Source organism: Argiope bruennichi, chromosome 8 (genome assembly GCF_947563725.1).
Source record: "Argiope bruennichi chromosome 8, qqArgBrue1.1, whole genome shotgun sequence".
NCBI classification, from domain to species: domain Eukaryota; kingdom Metazoa; phylum Arthropoda; class Arachnida; order Araneae; family Araneidae; genus Argiope; species Argiope bruennichi.
In genome coordinates this window covers 99,032,949-99,060,465 of record NC_079158.1, presented here as the reverse complement: position 1 = coordinate 99,060,465, position 27,517 = coordinate 99,032,949, and the positions used below count along the sequence as shown (strand labels likewise).

The 27,517-nt window shown below is 25.7% G+C and overlaps 1 protein-coding gene across 1 annotated transcript; it reads right to left on the bottom strand.

The window, feature by feature from the left end:
- LOC129981833 (uncharacterized) lies at positions 1-26,826 on the bottom strand. The gene is made up of 6 exons (XM_056092856.1): positions 26,694-26,826; positions 23,816-23,933; positions 20,442-20,750; positions 14,019-14,762; positions 11,206-11,468; positions 1-907 (listed from the first exon to the last, which is right to left on the bottom strand). The coding sequence occupies exons 2-6, from the start codon at positions 23,846-23,848 to the stop codon at positions 790-792; spliced, it is 1,467 nt and encodes a 488-aa protein (XP_055948831.1). The 5' UTR covers positions 23,849-23,933; positions 26,694-26,826; the 3' UTR covers positions 1-789.
- Between the last annotated feature and the right edge of the window lie 691 nt (positions 26,827-27,517).

Below are 27,517 nucleotides of genomic sequence, written 5' to 3'. Positions count from 1 at the left end.
TGGCTTTTTCATTTCTTTTTATTTTTGGAACATGGAAAGAAATTAATGTCAAGAACAGATATCTACACATAATGGAATATGGCAAGTATGAAATCAAAAGTCGGAGACATCAAGATAATATTTTTAAATGTTCAAAGTAATTTAAAATCACATTCATAAACTAAAAGTTGAAGGATATTTCAAACACTATGCAGAAAGGACTCTAATACATCAGGAGTGAAAATCATGAAGCTTCCAAATAATTTTATCAAAAATAAAATAAAATTTTTATATACTTCATTAGACTAAAATTTTCCCGATAAAAATAGTATTAAAAGTAAATAATATCATCCAGCAAAATATATATAAAAAAAACTTTAAAAAGCTTCTTATATTTAAATAATTTTTTAATATTTTTAAAAAAAATCTAAACAGAAAAAATAAACTTTAAGAAACATACATGCTGATGGCCAGCATAAACAATATGTATAAAATGATTTACATCTTATTAAGTAATTTATCTAAAATTAAAAGTTTATAGTTTTCATATAAAACACTTATTCCTCACAAAGGTTTAAAACACATACATGCAACATTACATATACATTTCACACAAATAGACATACAATACTAAAGCATCAAGACAACATTAAGGATTTTTATGCAGTGAATTCTTCCCAAGAGATGTGGTGCAGATGGAGTGAGAAAATTTGCACAAAATTCAGAATATTTCCATCAAACATAAAACCATCTATTCTTATCAAAGTACCAACATTTACCATTTCCAGAAATCATTTCAGAGGACAATTATTAAAGAGATGACTTTGAAGTTTCTTTGTTTCTGCGTCTCTTATATTTCTCACGACGGTTCTTCTTAATTGACAATACTTTAGAACTGATCTTTGTGCTTTCTTTTTCTTTCCTTGCACTAAAAAAAGAAGAAAGAGTAATGAGATAGATCATTTTATGTAAAAAAAAAAAAAAAAAAAAAAAAATTCTTAAATTAAAAAAAAAATAGTTTAGCACCTAAACTGGATTGTTTTTTTTTTGTTTTTTTTTAGTTACTTTCTAAAATAATTGTTGAAAGGTTGCTAAATTTTTATTGAAAATTGTTTCTGTAAAGTTTTATGGCATTTCTCAAGTATTACTCTTCTCTTGAATTACTTAATTAATCAACCAATTATTATTATTATTTACATAATTTGCCTGCTTGAAAAATTTAACAGGTTAAGAAATGAAAAAAAAAAAAAAAAAAAAAAAAAAAAATTAATGGAAGAAAATACACAAGATATATATATACACAAGCATTATTTAATCTGTACAATCCATAACTGTTGCAGGTGAATATTTTTAATTGTATCCAGAATTTCTACATGATAGATAGTTCGATTCATAATATTAAGACATAGTAAGTATATTATACTTTATTATTATGATATTGTGTATAAATAGAGGTAAAGAATGTTCGCTTATTAAGAATTAAATAGTTTGTAATAATTGAAACAATGATATCATACAGACATTCCTAATAATTTATTCTTTTACCTCATTATATAAAATTAACTGCATTACAGCTAAAATATTCAAGAAAATCATTAATTTAAAGGTTTTGATAACCGAAAAGTTTTTTTTTTTTTTTTTTTTTTTTTTTTTTCAAATGGTATAATCTTTGTTTGATGCTGAGGCAAACAGACAAAAGTTAAAAATGGGCATCAAAGACTCAAAAAAAAATTTATAAGTTTAATGCAAAACATGCATACAAATGCTTTCCAATGGAAATTATAACAGCATTCATTAAAAATAATGTTTCTTGAATTGGAAGTATAATGATACGGAATAATTTACCTAATGGAAGGACAGTATAATTAAAATCAATAGCAAGCTAAAGATTTTTTTAAAAAATTGAAAATCTTATAACTATTTATTTCAACCACTAAAAATACTTTTTCACCTTAATGCATTAAAAAAACGCAATCGTACCATAAAAAGCAATCGTATAACTGAATTGTTGATAGTGACATCTAAATTTAGAAAATAATATTTTTTGGTAAAAATGCAATTTATAGATGATTAAATTTTATTAAAGTATTGATACTTGTAAAGAAATATCTCAGTAAAAATAAAATTGTTACAAAGTTTTAATGATTACCTCAACTGATTAATTGGATAAAATATGACAAGAGAAAGTTGATTCCGTCTTTTCAAAATATACACTAATGATTCAAAATTAAATTTTTTCTTAATTAAGATGCAAAAGGGTTTGATTGAAAACTACATTAGTGAAACAAAATTGATAACATACAAAAGTAATTTCCAGATTGTTTGAAATTATAATTAGCAATCTTAAAACTATGTTTATATTATCATACTAAATTGCTTATAACAATACCTTAACATTTAAAAAAACATAACAAAACATAATATTGAATTTTTAAAAACTAAAATAGCCAATAAATAAAAACAAAATAGAAATAGTAGTAAGCATTAAAATGCTATACATTTAAATTGACTATAATAATAGTATAATAGTAATTAATCTCACCTTTAATTATAATAGAAGTCTACAGTTGAATAATAACACTCAGCATACAGAGAAAAGCAATTCTGCATACAGCTTTAAAAATCTCCCATTACATGCTTATTTCAAGTAAAATTTATATATTTGGATTTTTTTAATCTCTTATATTTATCAATTTTAATAGTTGAATGCTGTTCATTCTAGCAATTAATGCATCTTTGAATACTTATTTAATATTATATCTTCAGGAAAAGTTGAGATAACTTTCTGTCATTTTATTTTTAATAAAAGCAAGAATGATACCCGAAAATGAAATTTTCTGGCAAAATCCACATTTGTAGACCCTGAGCCCAATGATTTTGTATAGCATCATTTGACAGTATCTCAGATTTGTATTAATTATTCAACTCAAACTAAACTAATTTTAATTTTTATCAGACTTGAGAGAATTGCTTCATAATTGATCAGAAATCTTCCTTAATAATTTGAAACAAGAACTCTATCACAGATAGTTACATCATCTAATACAGTTTTTTTTTAATTAATAAATATTTATTTCATTATATTTAAAGTCTCATTTTGCTTTGAATGTTTTTCATCATCAGATGAATAGCTTTCATCAATTATATTAGAATTACTAATTTTAGAAACTGAATTTTTCCCATCATATAACATAGATAAATCTGGATATTCCGGGCAATGTTCAATTGGCCCTTCCAGAAATCCCACTTCACTTCTAAAACTTGTGGTCTCTTCATAAATGATAGCATTTTCTGATGCACAGTTTTTACAAGTGCAGATAGATTTGGAATCCTTATCTGTATCAAAACTCTTATCATTTGCAAATTGATTCTCTTTCTTCAAAGTATGAGGATTCTTTTCAGAATCTAAACTTTCCCAATCATATATCATGGATAAATCTGGATAATCAGGACACCGTTCAATTTGATAATTAGACTTTAAATTCTTTTCTGTTATTGAGTTCAAAATCTGTTTTGAAATCGCAGCATTTTCCGATACTAAATTCTTACTACTTGCAGAACATTTGGAAGCTTTATCATTACTCCCAAAGTCTTTATTTACATATAAAGGATCTCTCTTCAAATTTTTAGGACACTTCACTGATTTTGAACATTTCCAGTCACATACCAATGACAAATCAGAATCATTGGGTACAATTTGTTCATTAGACAAAAATCTTCCTTTATCAACTGAACTTAAATCTTTCTGTGAGAATGTTGCATTCTTTAATGCTAAATTCTCATAATCTGCAGAAGATTTAAAATTCTTATATTTCTCAAAGTGTTTATTTTCATATGAAGGCTCTTCCTTCACTTTTTTAGGACTCTTTTCAGAATCGAAAACTTCCCAGTCATATATCAAGGATAAATCAGGATTATCAGGGCATCGCTCAATTTGGAGAAATCTCTCTTTCCCAGATGAGCTTGAGACTCTTGATGTAAAATTTTCATGACTGAAGGAAGATTTAACTTTATTTTTTCTAAAACTTGTTTTATACAAAGAATGATTTAAATCATGATTTTTATCCAAATCTGAATTTTCCTCATCATCTGAATAATGTTCAATTTGATGGTTAGTCAGACATTTAGTTGATTCTTTAACCTTTCTAAAGCTTTTGTTAGAAGTTCTGGAAGATTTCTCATTCAAAATATAAACTGCATCATTTGAGCCCAAGTCCTTCCGAGAAACAAGGGCACCTTGAGATAAACAAATATCTAAATTTCTAGAAGATAGAGATAATTAAATTAATAACAATTAATGGTGTACTCAAATATTTTTCAAATATTATTCAAAGAGATATTAATGATAAGAAAATGTGCAAGTTGTCCTTGATTAGTTGATAAATTGTTAAAAATGTTAATCCATCATTCTGAGGAATCGTATCATTTGCTATTTTTTATCCAAGAAAGGATGAAATGATTTAGAGATTTACTAGAAAGAATTTGTTTTCTGTATTGGAATTTAATATTTCCAACTGACATATTTTCATCAAAGCTCTAAAACATAGGTAACAAATTTTCAGTCACACTAGACACCAATATAATAAGGTTTAAGAGTCATGGACTGTATAAATACACCTTACAGAAAATTAAACAGCACAAAAAATTTATTTGCATCTGTCTCTTGTGTAAATAAATCCCCTATACTTCAAAATTTCCGATAATTAGTAGACACAATGCTCAATTTCTTTTAAAAGCTTTGTACAAAATTTTAATGCTTTTTCACATTATCATCATCTAGTAATCAGTTCATATCACTTAACTAAAAATTATGTTACATAAATAATATTTCTATTTTTAACTGGATTTAATAAATTGGTCAAATTATTCAAATTAAATAAAGTAGTTAGAAATATAACTTAACTAGTAATAATTATTTACGTAAATAGCAGTAGTTAAACAAGTATATAAAATAGTAAGAAAACTAGTAGTAATTATGTTAAAAGTTTAATTAAGAGCACAATACATAATTATATAAATAAAATGGCACAAGTATATTTAAAAAAAATAATAATAAAAATACATAGAACTGATGCTGTTAAATCTTGTATTCAAAATAAAAATGCAAAAAAAGTATTTGAATATTTATATAATTTGATAAATGATAAATATAATTTGCATGAAAAAAATTTATATAAAAAGCATCCATATGACAAATAATTGTAATGTTTAATCTGCAAATATATTTACGAAATTTGACAGATATTTAATCTTACCCGATCCGGAAGATTGAATATAAAATATAACTTCTGCATCATACAGGCATTTTTCAGTAATTTCAAACAAAAATAACCAAGACATAACATAATGTTTAAATCATTTGACTACCAGAAGCAATGGAATTGCATAAATTTGTTATATGATATGTTACTATAAAAATGTGACAAGCTCAATAGCTCCCATAATATTGTACCTTTACAAAACTGGTGATGATGGAAATAGTTCAAGGAGATAGATTTGTTCAGATACAGAAATTCATTAACTGAATTAATTATTATACTTCTTTTTATTGAATTGATTTTGCTTTTATAAAATTAGTCTCTCAACCAACTTTTATTGAGTTCTTGTGAAAGTTTTCAAGAGTTAAAAGGTCCTAAAATATGTTAAATGAGTCAAATTTCCAATGACATCTTGGAAACCATTATATATATATATTTTTAATATATCTGAACATGGTTGAAATGAAACAAGATTGAAAAAAAAGTATCAAGATGGCAAAATTTCTTCACGAGATATAAATAGAGATGATAAAGCACCAAAGAATCTAAAAAACTACACTTTATTTAACAGTTAAATAGTAAAGCCCCCCCCCCACTTAGGGACCATATTTGATTTAATCATTATGAATGGTTATTGGATTTAATGGCCATTATTAAATCACAATTGTATACTTTTTTTTTTGAAGTTTTAGAATAAATAATCTTTTGTCTTATCTTTAAACAGGTTTTGATTTTTTTTTTCAAAAAATTAAATTTTTTTCAATTACATATATCAAATTTATACTCGCAATTAAGAACAATTTGATTGAATTCAATTAGAAGGAAAGTAGTAACATTAATAAATTGATTTTTTAAATAAACTGTTTATATTTTATTTATCTAGTTTTTACTAAGATTTTATTATCAATGATTAAATGCATAAATAATCAATATTTATAATTTTTAATTAAAAATTTAAAATCAGCCCATTAATATTTTTGCATTTGACAACTCAATAAGGTCATGAACACTGTCCTATTTATAAATGAAAGGCAATTGTATTTTACAAGCATTTGCCACACATTTTGTAAAGTAATATACTGAATGCAGAACTAAACAAAATGTTAAATTGCATAAATTTAGAATATTCAAATTATTTAGAAGTACTATATAAGTAATTCTTTAAGTATTATCCAATACTCTCTAAAATATACAAGTTAAAGAGTTCAGTGTTCAAAAAATTCTTTGGATTGCATCTAAGTTTTATAGTAGTCAACAAACTGCTACATAGATTAAAGAAACTAAAATTTATCTTATTTATTTATTTGTAGAAATGAAGATTACAGAATCAAACTGGATTCATTTTGTTTGATTTTTTTAAAAATTGTAACACAGATATTAAATATGACATGAATAGAACCACTACAGACAAACTAGCTGCGATACGATTTTCTAAATTTTCCTCTCTCTCAAATGCAGATTTTACAAAGTTATTTCCTTTTATATCCTTCCAATAATAAAATGCAAAATATCATTTCCTTATTGATTCAAGTTACAAGGAATATTTGAGTTAAGATCGAGTATTTTGATTAAATATGATTAGCAATAAGAAATGAAATTGTTTACTAAAAAATGTCAAGTTCAGCAAGCGTAGAGCTTGTATCAGAAAAGAACAAAATGGCCTTTTAAAAAAGCAATATTTCACAATGACAGTATTTTTATCAACAATCACCTAAATAGACACTATTCAACACATAATTCTTTTGGGAGGGGGAAAAAAAAATCAAACTCTTCCCAAAATTTTTTGTACTACTAATGAATACTATATTAGCATATAGTTTTGAATAGTTCCACCTTTCTTTTTCTTTCTCCATTTTAAACAGTCCCATTACAAAAACCTCTTCGATTTTAGAGTATTTTAAAGGCTCAATTTTATCAAAAAAATTTTAATTACTTTCAATATTACTGAAAGATTTAAAAACTTTGATTTTTCTGAAATTTTCTTAGAAAATTTCGAAAATAAAGTCATGGTTAACATTTTATTATAATAGGTTGTTTGGAAAATAATTTAGTTTCTTCCCAGCAAAGGACTTGATTATATTTTTTAACAGCCAGATTCAAGCTTAAATCGCATAATCATTATATATTTTGACAGCTGATATAGCAAGGCTAGCTAGCGGAAAAGTTTGATTGAGACCATACAGCAGTTTTTGGGTATAGCCCTTTCAAATATTGAAAGTGAAAATATATTTAACCTTTTCACTATCAAAATGGGGAAAAATACTGCTCAAGCAAGAAAAAAAATTTATCTGTAATGTATGGAGAAGATAGAATGCTAGTGCCAAAACTTAGCAAAATTTCAATTTGACAAATATGTTGAGGATGCACTATGATCTGGAAAGCCAGTTGAAGCTGATTAAAACAAAGGCATTAATTGATGCAAACAAGTGAATAACAACTCGTGAGATTGCCGAGAGATTAAATTTATCAAATCCAATTCTTCATGATCATTTAAATTGCTTAGGTTTAATATCAAAGATTGGTATACGGTTTCCTCATGTTTAAAAAAATTGTGCTATCATGTAGAGGTCTGATTTCCTTCTCAAGCATCAAGATAATGATCCATTTATGAAATGCATCATCACTAGGGACGAGGAATGAGTTGTCTACAACAAAGTTAAAACTAAAAGATCATGGAGAAAAAAAGATGAACCAGTTTCAAAGCACTTTGAAAACCAATATTCATAAAAAAAATTTAAAAAAAAAAAGTGATGCTATATGTTGGTGGGATTTCAAAGGAATTGTTTTGCTTCGTTTTTCTTCAAGTTTCTACTGAACAACACAATCAATTTTGAAGTGCACTCTTGTCACCTGCACAAATTGAAAGATTAAGTTAAACAAAAAAAGTCAGAACTGATGAACAGCAAAGGTATAGTGTTCCGACCAAGATAATGCCTAAAAGGTATAGTGTTCCGACCAAGATAATGCCTAAAAGGTATAGTGTTCCGACCAAGATAATGCCTAAAAGGTATAGTGTTCCGACCAAGATAATGCCTAAAAGGTATAGTGTTCCGACCAAGATAATGCCTAAAAGGTATAGTGTTCCGACCAAGATAATGCCTAAAAGATATAGTGTTCCGACCAAGATAATGCCTAAAAGCTTTTACAACTTGGATGGGATATATAGCCATACTTGCCATAATCTCCAGGTCTGGCACCTTCTGATTATTTGTTTTGGTCTCCACTAAACTATTTAGACATTAAAATTTTACCTCAAATCAGGAAGTCAAAAATCACATGGATCAGTTTTCTGGCAGTAAAGAACAAATTTTATGAGCATGGAATTGTGCTTTTGCCAGAAAGATGGCAAAGTGCATTGGGCCAAAATGGTCAATATATAATTCAATAAAACATTTATTCACAATAAGAAAATAGTCTTCCATTTTCATTAAAAGTGAAATTACTTTTCGAATAGCCTAATAGTTCAAAGATCAGCATAGAAACTTATTTTGTGATTTAAGGATTACCTAATTACTCAATATATTATCATTCTTTTTCAAATTAATTATTGTTCACATTATATAACTTTACTGAATGAAAATAGCAAGCTAATATTTTTAAAAATCCAAATAGTATAGCCTTAATACAAGCAAATTAAAAACAAATGATAAATTGTAGTTTCAAACATATTGTAATCTAATTGCCAGCTGTTAAATGAAATATTCAAAAGATGCAAATTACTTCCTCTTCTTACTTCCAATATATGTTAAAAAGTAATAAAAATTCTGAATAGAAACTTATTTTTTTAAAACTTAATTTATCTATTTTTAAAATTGTTTTCATATCTTCTGAAATTGAGTTAATATCTATAATAAATTTTTAACTCCAATATAATTAAAAACTGATAAATTTCTTAATTAAAAAAAATTTTGGAAATCAAATATTTTTTTCTCTATTTATATTGTGGTTGATTCTCCAAAATTATTTTTAAAAAAAATGTAAATTATAAGTATTCAATTCAAATTATTAAAGAAAAAAAAATTCCCACTATTATTTTTCAAGTGTTTTAATATTATTCATTTTTATTATCACTTTTAGAATATTTTTGTGACAATTTATTTAAGGTTATTCTTTGGTAGCGCATACATAAAAAATAAATTGTCATAAGATCCACAAGCACTTTTCCCCAAAAAATGAGTTCTTTTCTCATGAATTGCTTGTATATTACCTTCGGAATCTACCAAGTGTTTTTAATCAAGCCTTATTATATAATGATGAGATTCAAGTATGATTTTTGAATATCATTCTTTTGACCCTTTCAAGCTAAAAATTGACAAAATTAAGAATTTTCCTATCCAAGCTATACATCGAATTTCATGAACATTTTTGTGTAAACACATTTATAATCAAAAGAGTAGACAAGCAGACCAACATTTGTAAAAATATAGTACTAATCTACAGTTCTATTGACACAACTTTATTTTAAACTTCATTGATTCAGTTCTTAACTTTTTAATTATGTTTACATTTACATGATCAAATTAACTTCTGACCTGTCATCATTTGTACTTGATTAATAATCTATTAAATTGATCTATCTAGCTTTTTCCTTTTTTCACTTTTATGCTCTTAAATAAAAATAATTCCAAAAGTGTGTGTGGGGTGGGGGTGGGGGGTGGGGGTTCTGATTCAGGAGTCTAATACATGGATAATATCCTAAATATTGAGATCTAATTTTTTTGACTGCAACAGTTTTAGTTTATTTTATAAGTGGAAGAAGAAAAAAAACTCAATCTGAAAATTGCTTCATCACTCCAATGAACACTCAATTCCTTCGACCAGATAATGAATGCTCGAAATAAACCTTTATTTACGTAACACTGAAAACTAACTATTATTATGACATTCTTTCTATCTATTAATACATGATTAAAAATATTATCAAATTTAATTTCAGAATGAAACTAATAATAAATTTAGTGTTGAAAAAAAATTTAGCTTAGTGACTTTCCTACCCAACCAACAAGCATTTCTGCCTGAAAATGCAAAACAAACTCCTTTCAATAATGTATGTTAAATTCATTGTTCATTCCTTGGAAGAATACTGCAGTGATTAAAAATTATCATTAACAGTATTCCTCTCAACCATGAGGAATACTGTTAATGATAACAAATCAAATAAATACTGAAACAATTTTCAAATAACAAAATAAAAAGTTCTTCGAAAATATTTAAGGAAGCAACAGTTCTAAAGGAAATGCATTATAATATATTTGGAAAATAATAAAAATACTTTAAGAAATAAAGTTTCTGGAATCAAAAAAAGAATGTTCATATTAAAGATAAACTGAATCATAGTTATCAAATTTCCCAAAAATCAAATGACAATTTTCTAACAAAAGACTATCCTTTTTTTAACACTAACAAGCCAAATTTTTGCTCGACATAATGACCTTAGAAAGCTGCTCTATATGGGCAAAAAATTTTATAAAAAAAATTGAATTTTACTGCAAATTTTAAAATAAAATTTGGGACATTATATTGAGGAGAAAAAAAAAGCTGCTAGATCGAATTATTGAAAAATCATGGTTTCTGTAATGGAATAATTTTGAGAGCTTGATCAATTTATCAATCTGATAAAAATGTCTATCTGAATCAATTTCGTAGATAATTGAGTTTTTTAAGTAACACTGTATCAGCATTAAATAACTGTAGAAACAGAGTTTTAGTATGGTAAACCAATTTCTTTTGTAGTAAACAAATTTATTTTTAGCTACTCGTTATTTATTTTCTATTTTATTTTTGTAAACACAAAGAAAAAAATATTTCAAAAAGTTCCATATAATAATACGAATTTTAAATAATAAATTTATATGAAAAAGAAACATTTATATGCCAATTTTATGCATTTAACATAAGATTCCTTACAAAAATAACTCACAATCTTTTTTTCATTACTCTAGATTTCTGAAATGGATAGATTTCATACCGTTGGTTTAAAGTTGGTCTCTCAAGTGAGCTGCTTTCATCTTCACTACTTGAACTGGAATTTGGATAACAATTCTGTGAAACCTTGGAGGAAGGATTTTCTGCAGTATGCATTTTAATGTGAAATTGTAACAATGACTGTGCGCGATAACTTTTATCACATATAGGACAATTGAACACAGGTTCTTCAACCTCTTTTTCTTTCTTTGCACACTTTTCAGCAATTTTTTCTACAACACTTTCATGTACTTGACCATCATCATCCTATAAATAAATACAAAACATAAAAATGAGATATAATAAATTCTCTTTGTCAAATTTTTCATCATATGCAGCTATTTTATGAAGCAATTTCATATTATAAAAAGTTCATTCTGTTTTTAGATTTTGTGAAACCTCCACCAATATTTTTCCCATTTATATTTTTGTTAACTTTTTAGCTTTACATTATGCACAAACAATAAGATTTTTTTGTTGTTGCTATATCTGTAATTTAACTTAAGTACGTCAACTTTAACCCACTCAGTATCATTTACAAGATATTTCTTAGGAAACTGCGTTAAAATTAAGTGTTCATAAATTTCGTTAGCAGTGAATAGGACAAAAAAAGAAAGTTTTCTTCTCTATCAAAATGATTATTACAAAAGATAAGCAGATTCTTCCAAATAGTATTTCAATTAAGACTTCTTTTCAATGAAATGGAAATATTTCCAATGCAGAAATTTAAACTACTTTCTGAATCAATAACTAGTTATATTCAATAAATTATTTTATTTTTCATTCATCTGGAGGTCTTTTTAATCATATGTGTGAACATGAATATAAAATGCATAAATTTTGTTGCAGCTGTTAATTACAAAATATTGGAACCTTTACAGAATTATTTTGACAAGTAGTTAAGAATTACTTGTCTAAAAATATAATTGGTTCACCAAACAAACAGGTCCCCAGAAATAGTAAATATTTTTTTGTGTTTTTTTGTTTTAATATGCATTACATCTTACATATAAATGCAGTTTTCAACAAGAATAAAAGAGAAGTTAATTCTTCTCCATTTTTCCTATTAAGATTTCTCACATTCTTTCATTTTTCATCCATTGCTGCCATTCAAAAATATTAACTGAAAAAAGTATGAACATCTGAAATAAATCTGACCTTACTCCATAGCAAAAAGTGCACCCCTTACATTTTTGCTGCATTTAAATGTATTAAATGCTTGCTTGCTTCTAACCCATGCAAAAAGAAGTAGGAATGAAGAATTGCATATTTGATGAACTGCTACATTTATTGAATAAAAGAAAAATAAAGGGTTTATTAGTTAAAATCTTTAATAGCAAAAATGAATTCCTTGAATTATAGTTCTTACAATGATAACCTAATATGCAAAAATTTTTCAATGTTTCTTGATCTTGTAAAAGCTAGGTAGTTTTTTTATATGCAGAAGGTCGACTAAGGTAGTGAGCTGACATTTTTGATATAATGACTTTATTCTGTCAAAGATCTTGCACGTATAAGGAGTTGGAAAACTGAATCGATAGGGTTAAAATGTCATCTTGCTGGTAGTAAAGCAATAGTTTAAAAAGAGAAGTATTGGCATTTATGCATATTTGAATTATAGTTCTTACAATGATAACCTAATATGCAAAAATTTTTCAATGTTACTTGATCTTGTAAAAGCTAGGTAGTTTTTTTATATGCAGAAGGTCGACTAAGGTAGTGAGCTGACATTTGATATAATGACTTTATTCTGTCAAAGATCTTGCACGTATAAGGAGTTGGAAAATTGAATCGATAGGGTTAAAATGTCATCTTGCTGGTAGTAAAACAATAGTTTAAAAAGAGAAGTATTGGCATTTATGCATATTTATAAGCCTTAGTTTAATTGTCAATTTTTAGATTATGCCATCACAAAATTCCAATGAACATCACATAATTAGTTTGACAATATTTTTCATTTGTTTTGCGATAATAAATAAAGGTTATAAATCCTACAATTACAAAATGTTTCATCGGGCGGACTCACATTGTCAGAATACAACAATTCAGAATAGACTTTTAACAAATTTTTAAAATAAAATACACATTTTGTCACAATATTTAACATGATGATATTAAAACTTAACCATCAAACCTTTCAATTGCATGCATTTGCCAATATTAAAATTACGACTTAAAAAAAATGCTTTTCTTAAAATTAATCCCAAAGTAGGATTTTCACTTCCAATTTTTTTATTATATATATACAATTTTTAAAGTGCACAAGTATAATTTACTTTGATTTATTCAATTATATTCATGTTTCACATTTTTTTTTTTCAATCTTATTAAATAACAAGGTGAATGCTAAAAAAAATGCATAACACATTAATGTTTAACAACCTAAAATATCAATAATCTGAGTAACTAAGGAGAAAAAGTCAATAATCCGAGTAACTAAAGAATGCCTGTAAAATGAATAAATATATACAAAAAAATTATCACATAACAGGAAATAAATCTCAAGAATGATAACGTTCAAATTTGAAAATGTTGAAATCCGAGTCTTTTGCAGAATGTATGTATGTATTTTTTTAATCCTACACGAGAATTTCTTAACTCCACCCTCAAATCAGTATGTGCTTTAATTTTAAAAGTAACAAAACATTCAAAGAATTATTTGGACATTAAAAGGTTAGAATAACATTTCAAAGTAAATTTCAAAAAATTACAATTGCATTCCTATTTTTTTTTTTTTAAAAGACATTTCAAAATATATAAAAAATAACTATTTTTTAAAAAAATAAGTAAACAAAAACTTAGGGATGTTCAACTTACTTCTTCCAAAGTTACTTCTTGGTATGTTTTACTTTTCTCTCCTAAAACAATGACTTCATCTTCCGATTCAGATTTCTGCATCAAAGAGTTTGGCGATTCAGCTATGTTTTCACGTTCATCTGAATCAGATGACAAATGGAGATACACATAGTTTGGACATTTCTCAGCATCCGAAAGCAAAAGCATGTATCTTTCATCATATGGATTGCGAGGACTATTCGAGCTATCTGTACTTTCACTAGAGAAATCCATTTTCAATAATTTTGCATTTTTTTTAGTCAATTTACTAGAATTATTTGCAGGAGAACAAGAGGGATTTTGTAGATTAACAGGTTTCTGCAGTTCTTTGTTTTGGTCTTTTCTTTGACTTGCAATGACCAAAGACCGAGTATTATTAAAGGGCTGACTTTCTTTCACAGGTGAATTCTGAATACTCACAGAGCCATTCTGGAACTGAGTATTTCTCTCTTTGGTTAAAGATGCATGCAATTTTCTCTTAGCTGAATGACTGAAATCTTGGAGCATACGAGATAAATCTTGCCAATCCTTTTCAGAGATAATACTTTCAGAAGTAGTGATCGCTTGTTTATTGGCATGGTTTCCTTTTTTAGTGTCAAAAGCTTTAAAAAGCAAGGACTGAAATTTTAGATTAATCTGGATTTCAAGAGGATCAATACTAAGAGTCTTTGTTTTGGTCTGAGAAGAAGGCTGCAAATTTTTCAATAAATTATTTCCACCAGAACCCTGAAAGATACAAAACTTATATTGAATAGACCATATAATGCATTATGAAGTATAAAATATACATAATATTTCTGAATTTTATCTTAAAAATGATCCATTACAAAGAATTAATATTCTAAAATAGCAACTTGTTTATAAGATCTAAAAAAAAAAAAAAAAAAAAAAAATCAAGTTTTTAGATTTTGATTGAAGTTGTAGACAACCAAATCTCTTGAAACTGAAAAGTTTACCTCAACCTGACAGTCAACATGAGTTGTATGTCTTGGAGATGTTTTCAAAATATTTTGCTTTAAACTTTTGTTTTGGAATTAGTTTCTGTGAATGCATTAATAGAAAAATAGAATCATTTTAAAACAGTTCTTAATCAAGAATTCTTCCCTAATAGTTTCTTTCTTAAAACTGAAAATAACATTTTACCTTTTGGAACAATAATATGCATAACATTTATGGACAATTATATAAAAATGTTTTATTTCTAATATTTAAGCTGCATAAAAATGAATTATCGAAAACTGAGCATTACTTTCTGTACGCTATTAATCCGTTTCCACCCAGAGTCATATTTGTAGGACAGTTCATTTTCACCATTATAAATAAAGCTATTCAATGTTTCACCTGTTTTTTTCTACCCCCTGAAAAGTAATGGTTTCATCCTACTTACTAAAACCAGTTTGGACCGGATGGAAGCATTTTTCAGCCAGTTGCAGACACGTAAACTTTGCCATTTTCATGATTTTTTTTTTTTCTTGCTGAATTTCATTGTAATCGTACGAAAAGGTTTTAAAGGTAAGTTTAAATATTTTTTCAGAATTTATATTTCAGATTTTTATTAACAGATATCTTGTAACGTTTTAAAATTGTTTTTACTTTTATTAATTTTAATTACAAATTTAAACTACTGTCCTAAAAATAGGACGCTGGGCAGATTCATTAAATTTTCTGATATTTAGTTTATTTCATAGGTGCTCAAGACGTTGCGGAAAAAAGTTTTTAAAACTGCCGAGGAAGCTGTAGAATATCTATTTTCGGAGGAATTAGAGTTCGAAATGATTGCTTTGCAACCTGAAGTAGATGAATTAACAGATGAAGAAGGTTTTGATGACACTGAAACTCAGGTATAAGATGTGGGCATTATGTGGGAAGAATGGCTTTTGATTTGTATTGCAGCAAGGAAGTTGTTGATGCTGCTTCTACCATGGTTCTTTCAAAAGAGCCCTTGGGAACTCTAATTGTAAAAAAAAATCTTCAGCCAGTTACTGATCCCAAGAGTCATATAGTTTATTTTGATAATTTTTTTTAATTCCTATAATTTGTTAGTTCACCTAAGAAAGTGGATTTCGAGCAACAGGAACAATAAGAAATGACAGAATACAGCATTGTCCTCTTGAAATTGATTCTACTTTCAAAAAGACTAGCCGTGGTTCACATGATTTCTACTTTGATGTGAAAAATAAAATTACTGCAGTTAAATGGAATGATAACAAATGCATTACACGTGCAACAAATTTTGACATAATTGAGCCACTAACATCTGTTAAGGCATGTAAAAGGAAAAGCTGAAAAAAATAAAATCGAACAGCCATGTCTCATAAACAATTATAACAAAAACATGGGTGGTGTAGATTCTCATGATTGGCTTTTAGAGAAATACCATAAAAATCCATGGAAAAAAATGGTATTGGCCAATTTTTACCCAAATTATAGACACATAGAGTTTAGACACGTTTACAAATAGTATAGTAAATACCTGCGTTATTTACAACATGGTAAATGCTGAGAAAAAGAGTATTAAAGAAATAAGGAGACATATTACACTAGCCTATCTAAAAAAAGGCAACACAGGACAAAAACAAATCTGTAGACCAAGTTATACAATTTTATCTCGAGTGAAGGAAATAGACACTGTTAGACGTGATGGAGTTGGCCATATAATTGGTAAAAGAGAAAAACTAAGACGATGTCAAATGCAAAATTGTTCGGGAAAACCTCTTACATTTTGAATGAAATGTAATGTAACTATGTACAAAACATTTTCCAAATTACCATAAATAGCATGAATATGTTTAAACTTAATAAAAAATGTCAAATTTATTTGTGTTTCATTTTATTTTGCATTAAATATTAAAGTTCAATTGTTTGGGAACAGAAACATAATCAAGTAACTAAAAACAAAGGAGAAGTACTAAGTGTTCAAAAACTTCCATATCTGCCCAGCGTCCTATTTATAGGACAGTAATTATCTCGGATCCTAAATTAATGGTGTGGAGTTTAATTGCCTATTATATTTAATTTAAGTGTTTAGAACATAATTTTAAAAGTTTAATAAAATTTCAATTTTAAATTAAGTTGGGCATTAACGGGTTAATCAACTCATTAATGAGATATTCCTTTTTAAAATATAATTACGATTATAAATTGCACACTAAATATTTAAAAAAATTTAGTAGATGAATAAAAAAATAATTTTTGAAAGTAAAACAAAATATTTAATTTACCTTTATTGAAAGTCAATTAATCTCAAACTACTTTGCATTATGAACAGTAACTATTAATTAAAATATTTAGCTTAGCATAATGTACAGTCTTTAGAATTGAAAGATATCTAAATATAAAATTAACAAAAGCATTAAAAAAAATTAAGGTAATTTGTTGAAACTCATAAACATTCAAAAAATTTTACATTAAACTTTCAAAAGCATTATCGTAAAAAAAAATGAACACATTTGTGCATTAAATACAAATAAGAAACCAAGAGTCACTATTGGAATTTTATAAATTTCTACTTTTAAATCATGTTAAAACTCGATTTTCATGTTATTCCTAGTTCTATTATCCTTTAACATTAAAAACATGAAATTATAAATATATAATAAAAATGACATTCAATTAAAATTTAAAAACATGTTCATGTTTTGTTACATTTTGTCAGTTACGAAATAACTGCATTTTAGATACGAACAAACAATGTGTTGCTGCTTTTAAGTCAAATTTCTACAATATTTGAATTAATAAAAATGCTACAATGTCATGCATTAGCTCTTAAAATTTCTACGTTATTAAGTAACCATATTATATATATTTAATACACACAAACCATATAATTTATAATATAAATTCACTGCAACATTTTCTTGTTACTAAAAATTTTAATTTTTTTTATCTTATTTCCAGTAGCACACTTTTCAATAAGAGTTCATAATTTTAAGACAAGTTTAAAGTAAAGATATCATAAAGATGATGTTTTGCTATGTAAATAAGAAATTATAAAGCTAGATGACAAAAGAAAGCACTAAAATAAAGAATTTTTATCAAAAATAAATAAAAAAAATATGTAAAATCTAAGGAATAAGATTCTTGTCTGAAGTATCTATTTATTTTGTTATATTTTTTACCCGATACAAGACTTACAAATATATATATATGAGAAGGAGATTTTTAATTAATATTAACAATGAATAAAAAAACTTAAGTGAAAACTTGAGTTGCTTCTGATCAGGATGTTACTATGTTTTTTTCAAATGATATGACAATCTTTCATGAGTTTTTGAACATATAAGAAAGTGTCTTTATTAAATTATTTTACATTCTTGATATCCTAATCAACATATTGTACTATTGCATAATAAATACCAAAAATTATTTTTGATGGATAATTCTCTTTTATCTATTTTCATTTTGCTTACAAATTTTGATATTAGAGAATATAAATTATTATCGGTAAGTATGTTATATTAAGCAAAGACATTATATCATTGTCAAACATAAGACAGAAAATTTTTCCATATATTATCAATTTTTTTATGTTAAATGAGACCTTAATGCCTTATTTATTATTAATTTCAATTAATAATAAACTAACAAGAAAAATGCACAGTTTGGAAAATTGAGTTTGGGATGACATTTAGTACAATGGTTCATTCATTAAAATATAATTACAATAGCCAATTAATTTCAAGAAAATAGCCCTCAAATTTTAAGTCTAGCTTATATATTAATAATGTATCGTCATTGCCGAATGCCCCAACAATACAATCGGTAAGGCAATGGCATAGTATTTATAAGACCCGAGTTCAGGTCCAGGGCTAGTACTCTTAGCTTTCTTTCTAAATTATCTCAAATTAATTTAACAATTGACAAACAATTTTAATTAATATATTTTCATTCTTTAAATGCAAAAATGAATATTTATTCTCCTAGTTTTTAAATATAATTTGATCTTTGGAAGAGAAATAATTAAAAATATGAATGTAATTTTTAAATATTCAAAATTACTTAAATGAATAGTTAAAATATGGTTTCAATTAATATGGTACCCATTTTTGTATGGAAAAATAAAAGTATTTTCTATTAATATACAATTTATAATTATTTTTTTAAAATAAAAAATATGAACTTGTTTATAAATATAAATAATATTACAGACATATTACTTGTATATAAATAATATTACAGACAATGTCAAAAATAAATGCTCTCACAATAAATCTCCCAAAAATAAACGTTCATTCATTTAATACTTGAATAATAATTTTATTTTTAAACAGGAAAAATATTTACAAACTAAAATGATAAATATTAATTATAAATACTGGCATCATAAAAATATTTCATTAATTTTGTATTACATATAAAAATCAGAATGACAATTTTTATAAAAACTTTGGAAACAAGCTAAATATATTTTGACATCTGCACAACTGATAAATAATGATCTTAAATAGAAATCTTAATAAGAATCGATTGGTATAGAAATTTTATTTACATTAAAAAAATATTTGATTTCAGAATATTGAGCAGAAAAAGAAGCATATCATATTATGTCATTAAAAACTTTGAACTATCTGCCTATGCATTCTATACTTAACACCTGCTTCCTACTTTTTCTTTTTGATTATTAATATGGAGAATGTTCAGAATGCTCGATGATATTTTATTAATTTCAGCTGCTTCAATGAGTTATAACAAATAATTTGTCATAAAAAGTTTTAATTTCTTAGATTTTAATAATGATTTTAAAAATGAAAACAGTTATTTAAATTATTTTTATTGTCAAAATTATATTTATAATTACCTAAAAAATTAAATTATAATACAAGAACCCTATGAATGAACATAATAAATTATCTTACAAAAATAAGTTTTAATTTACATATTAAGAGAAAATACATTTTCTGTACGAAAATGAGTATCATTAATTGAAATCTTTAAATTTTCAATTTAATTTAAGTAATTTTCAATATTTAAAAAACCATTCATATTTTTAATTATTTTTCTACAAAAATTAAATTATATTCCAAGAATTAGAAAAATATTCATTTTTCATAAAAATTGAAAAAATATTAATTAAAACAGTAAACTGTTAAATTAATTTTAAATAATTTAGAAAGAAAAAATACACGAGCCAAGACCTTGCCCAGGTCTCGTGAATGATATGCCAGTTCTTGCTGATTATGCTGTACGAGCTTGGCGATTTTGACTCATTAATATATATATGCTATGCTGAAAAATTTAGGACCATTCTCTCGAAATTTTCAGTTATTGAGCTTTAATATTTAATGAATTAAAATTCTAAAGACATATTTCCATTATACTAAATCTCATCCCGAATTTAATCTTCCATACCTACACCCTCTACTTATAATATTTTATTAAAAATGAATAAATTAATCAAATCCATACCTGATTTTCTTGTTTATTACTTAATAATCCAGATATTCTGGATTTAGCAGAATCAATGAAATTCTGAAGTACTTTAGTCGAATCTTGAGAATTTGAGAGACTAGGAAAGGCAGATTTTACACCCGAGGTATCATTAGCACAATTTGATTCTTTGTATTTAGGGTTGAAAAGCAGTGCAACATCTTGTCTTTTATCTTCTGAAATGTTTTGCAACTCTGACACAAAGCCATTGAGAAGTGTTTGCAATTTACCAGTTATGTTTGAACGTAATGACTTAGTAGATGAAGGTTTTTCTGTCTCCTTTAAACTCTGAAATATAATTTAATTTATATAAAAAAATATTCATAAACATAAAGCATTTCAATAAAATTAATAAAAGGAATTTGAAAACAAGCTCAAACAAATATTATGTAAACAGCTAATAATTTCAATAAAATAGCATAAAGACTACAAAAAATGACAATTATAGAAAATAAACATTTTTTATTATTTAATCAAATTTCTGCTCTCTTAATATTTTATCCACAGAATTTTAAGAAAATTCTCAAATAAAACTCAATTATCTACTTTAAAACTGAAAAAAAACTCGAACATCATCTTGTTTAAGTTAAAAATCTTCAAACCATCTTAATATAAAAAAAGTTACTGTGGTTATGTATTAAATAAGTATTGCACGATTTATTTGTTGCATGCATATCTTCTCCTATATGAGCGAACCAATTTTAACTAAGTCTGCACATTTATGCTTCAAGATAAGAAAAAGAATATTGTCTACTTTTCTAGGTGTAAAAGTTAATCAATAATTTAATTAGTTAGTACATTTCTATTTTTCGTACAGTAAATTTGAAGTAAAGAATCTTATAAGAAAAATTTCAATGTCTTTTTAAAATGTAGCTGTTTCAATTTTATCAATTATTAATTTTTTAAAATTAAAAAGGCATTAAAATTAATGTTAACTCTGTACATTATAACTTTTGTTTTATGTTAAAAGAAATCTTTTCATGAAGTTTCCATTTGTTTCAAAGCAGCTATTTAGCGATGCCTAAAAACAGACATAAGTCAGCTGTTAAATCGCTGGCTTGTCAACTTACAAGAATTCTTACTTTTAATCTTTTTATCAGATGCTTTTATTTTTTTTGAAGCTACTCTATTCTCCTACTACAATCGAAACTTTCAACATTTCAATTTCTCAATCATTCGAATGGAGGCAAACAAATTATAAGTAAATGTACATAGACAACAGGTGCTTCAGTTTATGAGAAATTAATCTATATTCCCCCCCCCCATAGAAACTTCAAAAGAAATTTTATCTGAAAAATAATTACACCATCATGAGATTAAAAAAAGTCTACTTTTTTTAATGATACCAATTTCATTTTGAGCAATTTTTCATCTAATTATTATTAATTCAAAAATTTAATGCAGATTTTCTTGAAATAAGGACATTTACTTCTTTGCTTGATAATGTTAAGTCTTTAAATTATCAACAACTATTTTTAAAATTTTATAATATTTCAGCATTTTTTTTAAATGCCCTTTTTCTATAACCACTGGAAAAGAGCTTTATGTGGTAATATGAAAAAATAAAGAATGTAAATTGAATTTACTGTACTTTTTTTGGGGGGGGAGGGGGAGATTTTATCAGTACAAATTACACATCCTTTTCAATTAATTAAACAAGAAATTTAGTAAATTTAGTACAATGGTGTTTGGCTAGAGCAATCACTATAGAACAGCATTATGTTAAACAGTTGTACAGGGTGCCTACCAGCTAGAAAGTGCTTTGTTTAACATAATATAAAGCACAAGGACTTTATATAACAGAATGATATTTTATGCCGATTCAATATATGTGTCGCTGAAAAAAATTACAAATTTATACAGTCGTATTGTTTATCTTTGGCAATCAACTTGTTAGTTGGAAAAACTAGTTATGTTTAATTTGAGTAAAATATTTTAAGCATATGTTCCTAATTTCTTCTACAAAGAATTTTTAAGCATTAATTCATGATAAATATTAAAGCTGTGTTATTTTAATAACCTTACACCAACTCTGTTAATTAAAGAAATTAATTGTTTTAATAGAGTCAGATCAAAAAGTATCAAAATAGCAGTAAAAATGTATTGTCCACGTAATCTATCTTCCAATTGTACATTGCCTTTTGTAGTACTGTACCTTTACTTTCTTATTTATGATGAGAACTGTATAGATAATAAACAGAATCTATAGCTTTATATAATGGATGAGAATATTTATAATGGATAGGAATTGAATATCTGAAGAAATAATAAAAGCTTGAATGTCTTTTCAAATTCCTGCATTATATTGTCCAAAATTACACAAAAGTATTTCTAAAAAAAAACTAACAAAATTCAATAGAAAATTGCATGACATCTTATAATATATATATATATATTAGAATGATGTAAAAATCTTTCTGGAACAATAATATAGTCAAAGGTTACTATGGACAAATATATAATACATAAAGATTATTTAAAATTTCCAAAAAAAGGAATTGTTCCAAGTTGCCCATTTCCATCCTTTAAAGGATATTTGTGTGAAATTTAGTAGGGCAAGATCATAATTCGACTCAAAGAATGCCAATAAATATCACATACACATTCTTATTTATTATTAACAGAGATTTAGTAAAATCTTAACACATTAAAATCATAAACAAAAGTTTTGATCCTCTTGACCAAAATTTATAAAAATATGAAGATTGGAATTTCATCATTTTAGGCCACTCTAAAGCTGCCTTAAGGAGGAGCTAAATGTTGATTGGTAGATCTTTTATAAGGAAGCCAATGAAATGGTCTAAAATAATGATATTATATTTTTCATACTATTGTTTTAAGTTTCAACTAAATTTTTAACAAAAAATACTTTATTTAAAATGTGTATCATGACCACTTTTCTAGATAAAAATGACATGCAAGTATATAAAAATTGTTCAGCGATCCATTTATTGATTCAAACATAATAAATAACACTTTAAGTCATCTAAGGCTTTTTTTCCCCCAATTGCAAGAATGCCTTTTTTTTTTTTTCTTTTCTTTTTTAGAAATAAGCTAATGGGCCATAATTAGATACTCTACATATTTCTGTTTACGTATAAATCCTTTATTCTAATATACTGAATTCTCACAAATGGATATCAAAAAAGTAAAAGTTTAAAGGCTAGCAAATAAATATTTGGCAAATTTCTCATCTTACATTCTAATATGTTCAGTAAATGTGAGCAGTTGACAAAACACTTTGGACTATAATTTTATATCAGCACTTAAAGTGGTAAAATGAAATATTAACATTTTCAAATATATAATAATAACTCAGCATTTGAAAAGTATGCTTCTATTCTGAATGATACCTGATCATGTCTGGCTGGTCTTTTTCGCTTCATGGAATACTAAAACTTCCTAATGCGTACTGTAGCATTCATATCACTACGACAGTTACCATCCACCTTCTCTCATTCTTGTCTAAATCTGCAAAATTAAATAGGAATATTACAAATTGGCATTTACAATGCTCCCAATAATAAAACAAATTTTTAAAAGCTGATCAATAAGATTTATAAAAGCACATAAGGAGTTGGCAAGTTACTTAGATTGCTCCTTGTTACTTTGAACTAGAAAGAACTAAGAAAACTTTAAATGCAGACTTTAAAAGCCTGAAAAATTGAGGACAAAAATTTGCAAATTTTGCCATTAGGTGCAAGATATTAGTCACAAATTAGGTTTTTGAAGCTTTTGAAAAGAAATTAAAATCATACTACTTAAAAAAAATTTAGAAAAAATGTATTAAAAAAATTAAAATTTATGAAAGCAATGGTTCTTTAAAATGTCCCCTCCCCTGTTTTTAAATTACAGACAATTTAAGAAATTGGGTGAAAATTAGAAAGCATATAATTACAATTATAACACAAACATGAAAAATTCTGTTTTCCTTCTTCAGTTCCAAATAAATCTTTTATTTGGAACTAATAATAATCTAAATTCATAAAAAAAAATTTCATAACCACAGGAAAGACACAGTTAAGCTTATTTAAATAACTGAATCAAAGACTTTGTAAACATGTAATCTACAATGTTCACATCATCAAATCATTTACATATATAAATTTAATACAAAACAATCTAAAACCAAATATGCAGAAAAAAAAACATATTAATTTAATTGGTTAGCATTTTAAGTTATATTATGTGACATGCCTAATGTAACATATAAGATTAAAAATATTGCAAAAAAAAAAAAAAAAAAACTCTATAGCATTATTGCTGAATCTAAAGTGACCAAATTTATTATATTTTAAGCAGCAAGTGATCTTTCACAAAATAACTGCTTAAATTGTAATTAAAATTTATAATTTAAATTAAATCTAATTTATAAATATAAATATAATGTAACATTTAAAAAAAATAGCAGATTCTAAAAATTCATTTTGGGGCTTTCATTACATTCTTTCCAAAAGGTAGGATTGCACAGTTAGACCACTTTTAAACTTTTTTTATTAACATTTTAATACTGATATTATTGCAAAATTATTATTGTAACTAATATTATTATTATTGAAAAATTGCAACATTATTATAAAATCTGTTAAATAATACAATGAAATATCAACTTTTAACCGTATCATAATGTAAAAATATACCTATTAGAAAAGTATAATCAATATGCAATAATAAATTGAAGTTTTATTTATAATATACATAAAACTAGTAATATATATCATGAAAAAAATAGATTATTTACACCTTATGAGGTTTCAAATTCATAATTATTTGGTTTGTGCATGTGTAAGTAATCAAAATTACCAGGAAAATATATAATTTTTCAAAAATCTGCTATATTTTAGGGATAAATGTTGCCAAGAACAGAACATTATCAAAATCCAAGCTCAATGAAAACTAAGGCTCTGTAATTTTTTTTTTTTTTTTTTTTTTGCAATTTTTATTTATATCTACGAGCCCTGACCGCCCGATATCGTCCTGTTCGATAAGGGCCTGAATCAAGTGCTTTGGCATGGTTAAATGAATTTGAGGTGTGAAACGAGTTCTTATTTAAATTCATTTAACCACCCCAAAGTATCCGAGACAGGCCCCTGTTGAACAGGAAGATATCGGTCGATCAGGGCTTGTAGGGTTAAATTATACTGATTGCTTGAAATTGTAAAAACTAGTCACTTTAGTAACTTTAAAGCACAGTATAACTTCAATAGACAGTTTTAATACACTGGTTTAAAACCAATTTTTACAAATATATAATAAGATTATAATTAAATAAGAATATTTATATTGCTAAATTCATAGTAATTAATTCTTCGTGCTTCATTTAAAAAAATTATAAATTTTATTTAATCAATACTTTTTTTCCCCTTGATCTTTAAATTTAAAAGAAGATAATGAGAAAATCTCCAGTTGGGAAAAATATGCATAAAAACCAAAATTATTCTATGTGTATACTATATACGACATAAAAATATTTATTTAAAACAAAGAACAACATTAAAATAAAAAAAAGATATGCTTGGCGATGATTATTAAACTATATTAATTATATGAGAATGAAGCATTTTAAGATACTAAAAGATATTTAACTATATTTTGAAAATAAAACCTTTTTATACTGCTGATGACTAACACATATGTTGAAAACTTGTTCACTAAAATTGTGCAACTAAGACTGAAAACAGATTTTTTTCAAAAAAAAAAATTTTTTTTAACTAAAAAGAGATTGTTTTTTAATTTGAAACAGATTTACTGTTTATAAAATCTAAGCATTGAGTGCAATTCGGTATTTTTGTTGTTATATAATTTTAAAAAATAGTTTAGTTCCATAACAAATAAATTTTGGCAATTTATAAGTAAATATTTCAAATAAATGTAAAATATGCCTCCAAATCGCAGTTAGTATTTAAAAAAAAAATATTGACATTCACAGCCACGCTTTATTTTAAAACCAATTATTATGAGAAGTCTTTGTTTTGCTTTTACAAAAATATTCCAATTTAAAACAAGAAATCAAAGCAAATGATTAATTCACAAGCTTTTATTTATACATTTTGTATAATAACAGTGAACAGGAATATTTAAGATTATTAGAATCCTTTAATTTTCATAGATTTGTTATAAAATCTGTTTCATCCCTTTTCTAAAATTATGCATTCAAAAAATGCATATTGTACCAATTTATATGATTATATATATACAAAAAAATGAAAAAAATAGAGAAAAATATGTTACCAATAAAATATAAGTTTGAAAATCGAGAAGAAAAAAAAATTAAATTAAAAATTAAATCGCACTTAGTACGAATTTAAATTTCTGAAAATTAATCAACTCCCTGTCAGATACAAACAACAGGCGAATTACAGATCCTTTTTATTTATTTCCTCGCGAATGGTTGTTCTTCTTCAGAGAGTTTTTAAGGTGAGAAATTACTTTTATGGATATTTTCGAAGCAGATATTTGATCGCAGCTTAATTTCGATGAAAAAGTTATTTTTAATTTCTTCTTTCCTTCCATCAAACTTATACTTGGGGCGTATCAAGAATTAACATTCAATCTAAAATCGGAACCCAAAAAAGGATCTTAAGACTTTTCTTTTTAATTCAACAATAGCCATCTAGATTCAAAATTTTTACGATGCAATACTCGACCCTTGAGCATTTGTGATTTAATTTTAGCCATAAATGTAGGATATTGGTGAATTTTTATTCTATTCCAATTTCATTTTTTGTCACATTTTATTAGGAAATTTCATGTAAATTTTACATGCTACAAATTTTTAAAACAGACAAAAAAAATGGCGTCTTAAAAAATTTCTCAGAACATACAAGAGAAATATTAAGAATAGTTTTAAATAATATTATAAATAAATGGTTCTGATTTTTTATTCATTCAGAAGCTTATCTGATTAGAGAGTTTCAATAAAGAAATAAAATATTGGCCGGTATAGTTCGGACATACCCTCGCGTTATTCGCACGGCAACAAATAACTAATAGCACCCATATATCGTATAATATTTTAAAATTTGAACAATACAATATTCAAACACCATAAAATA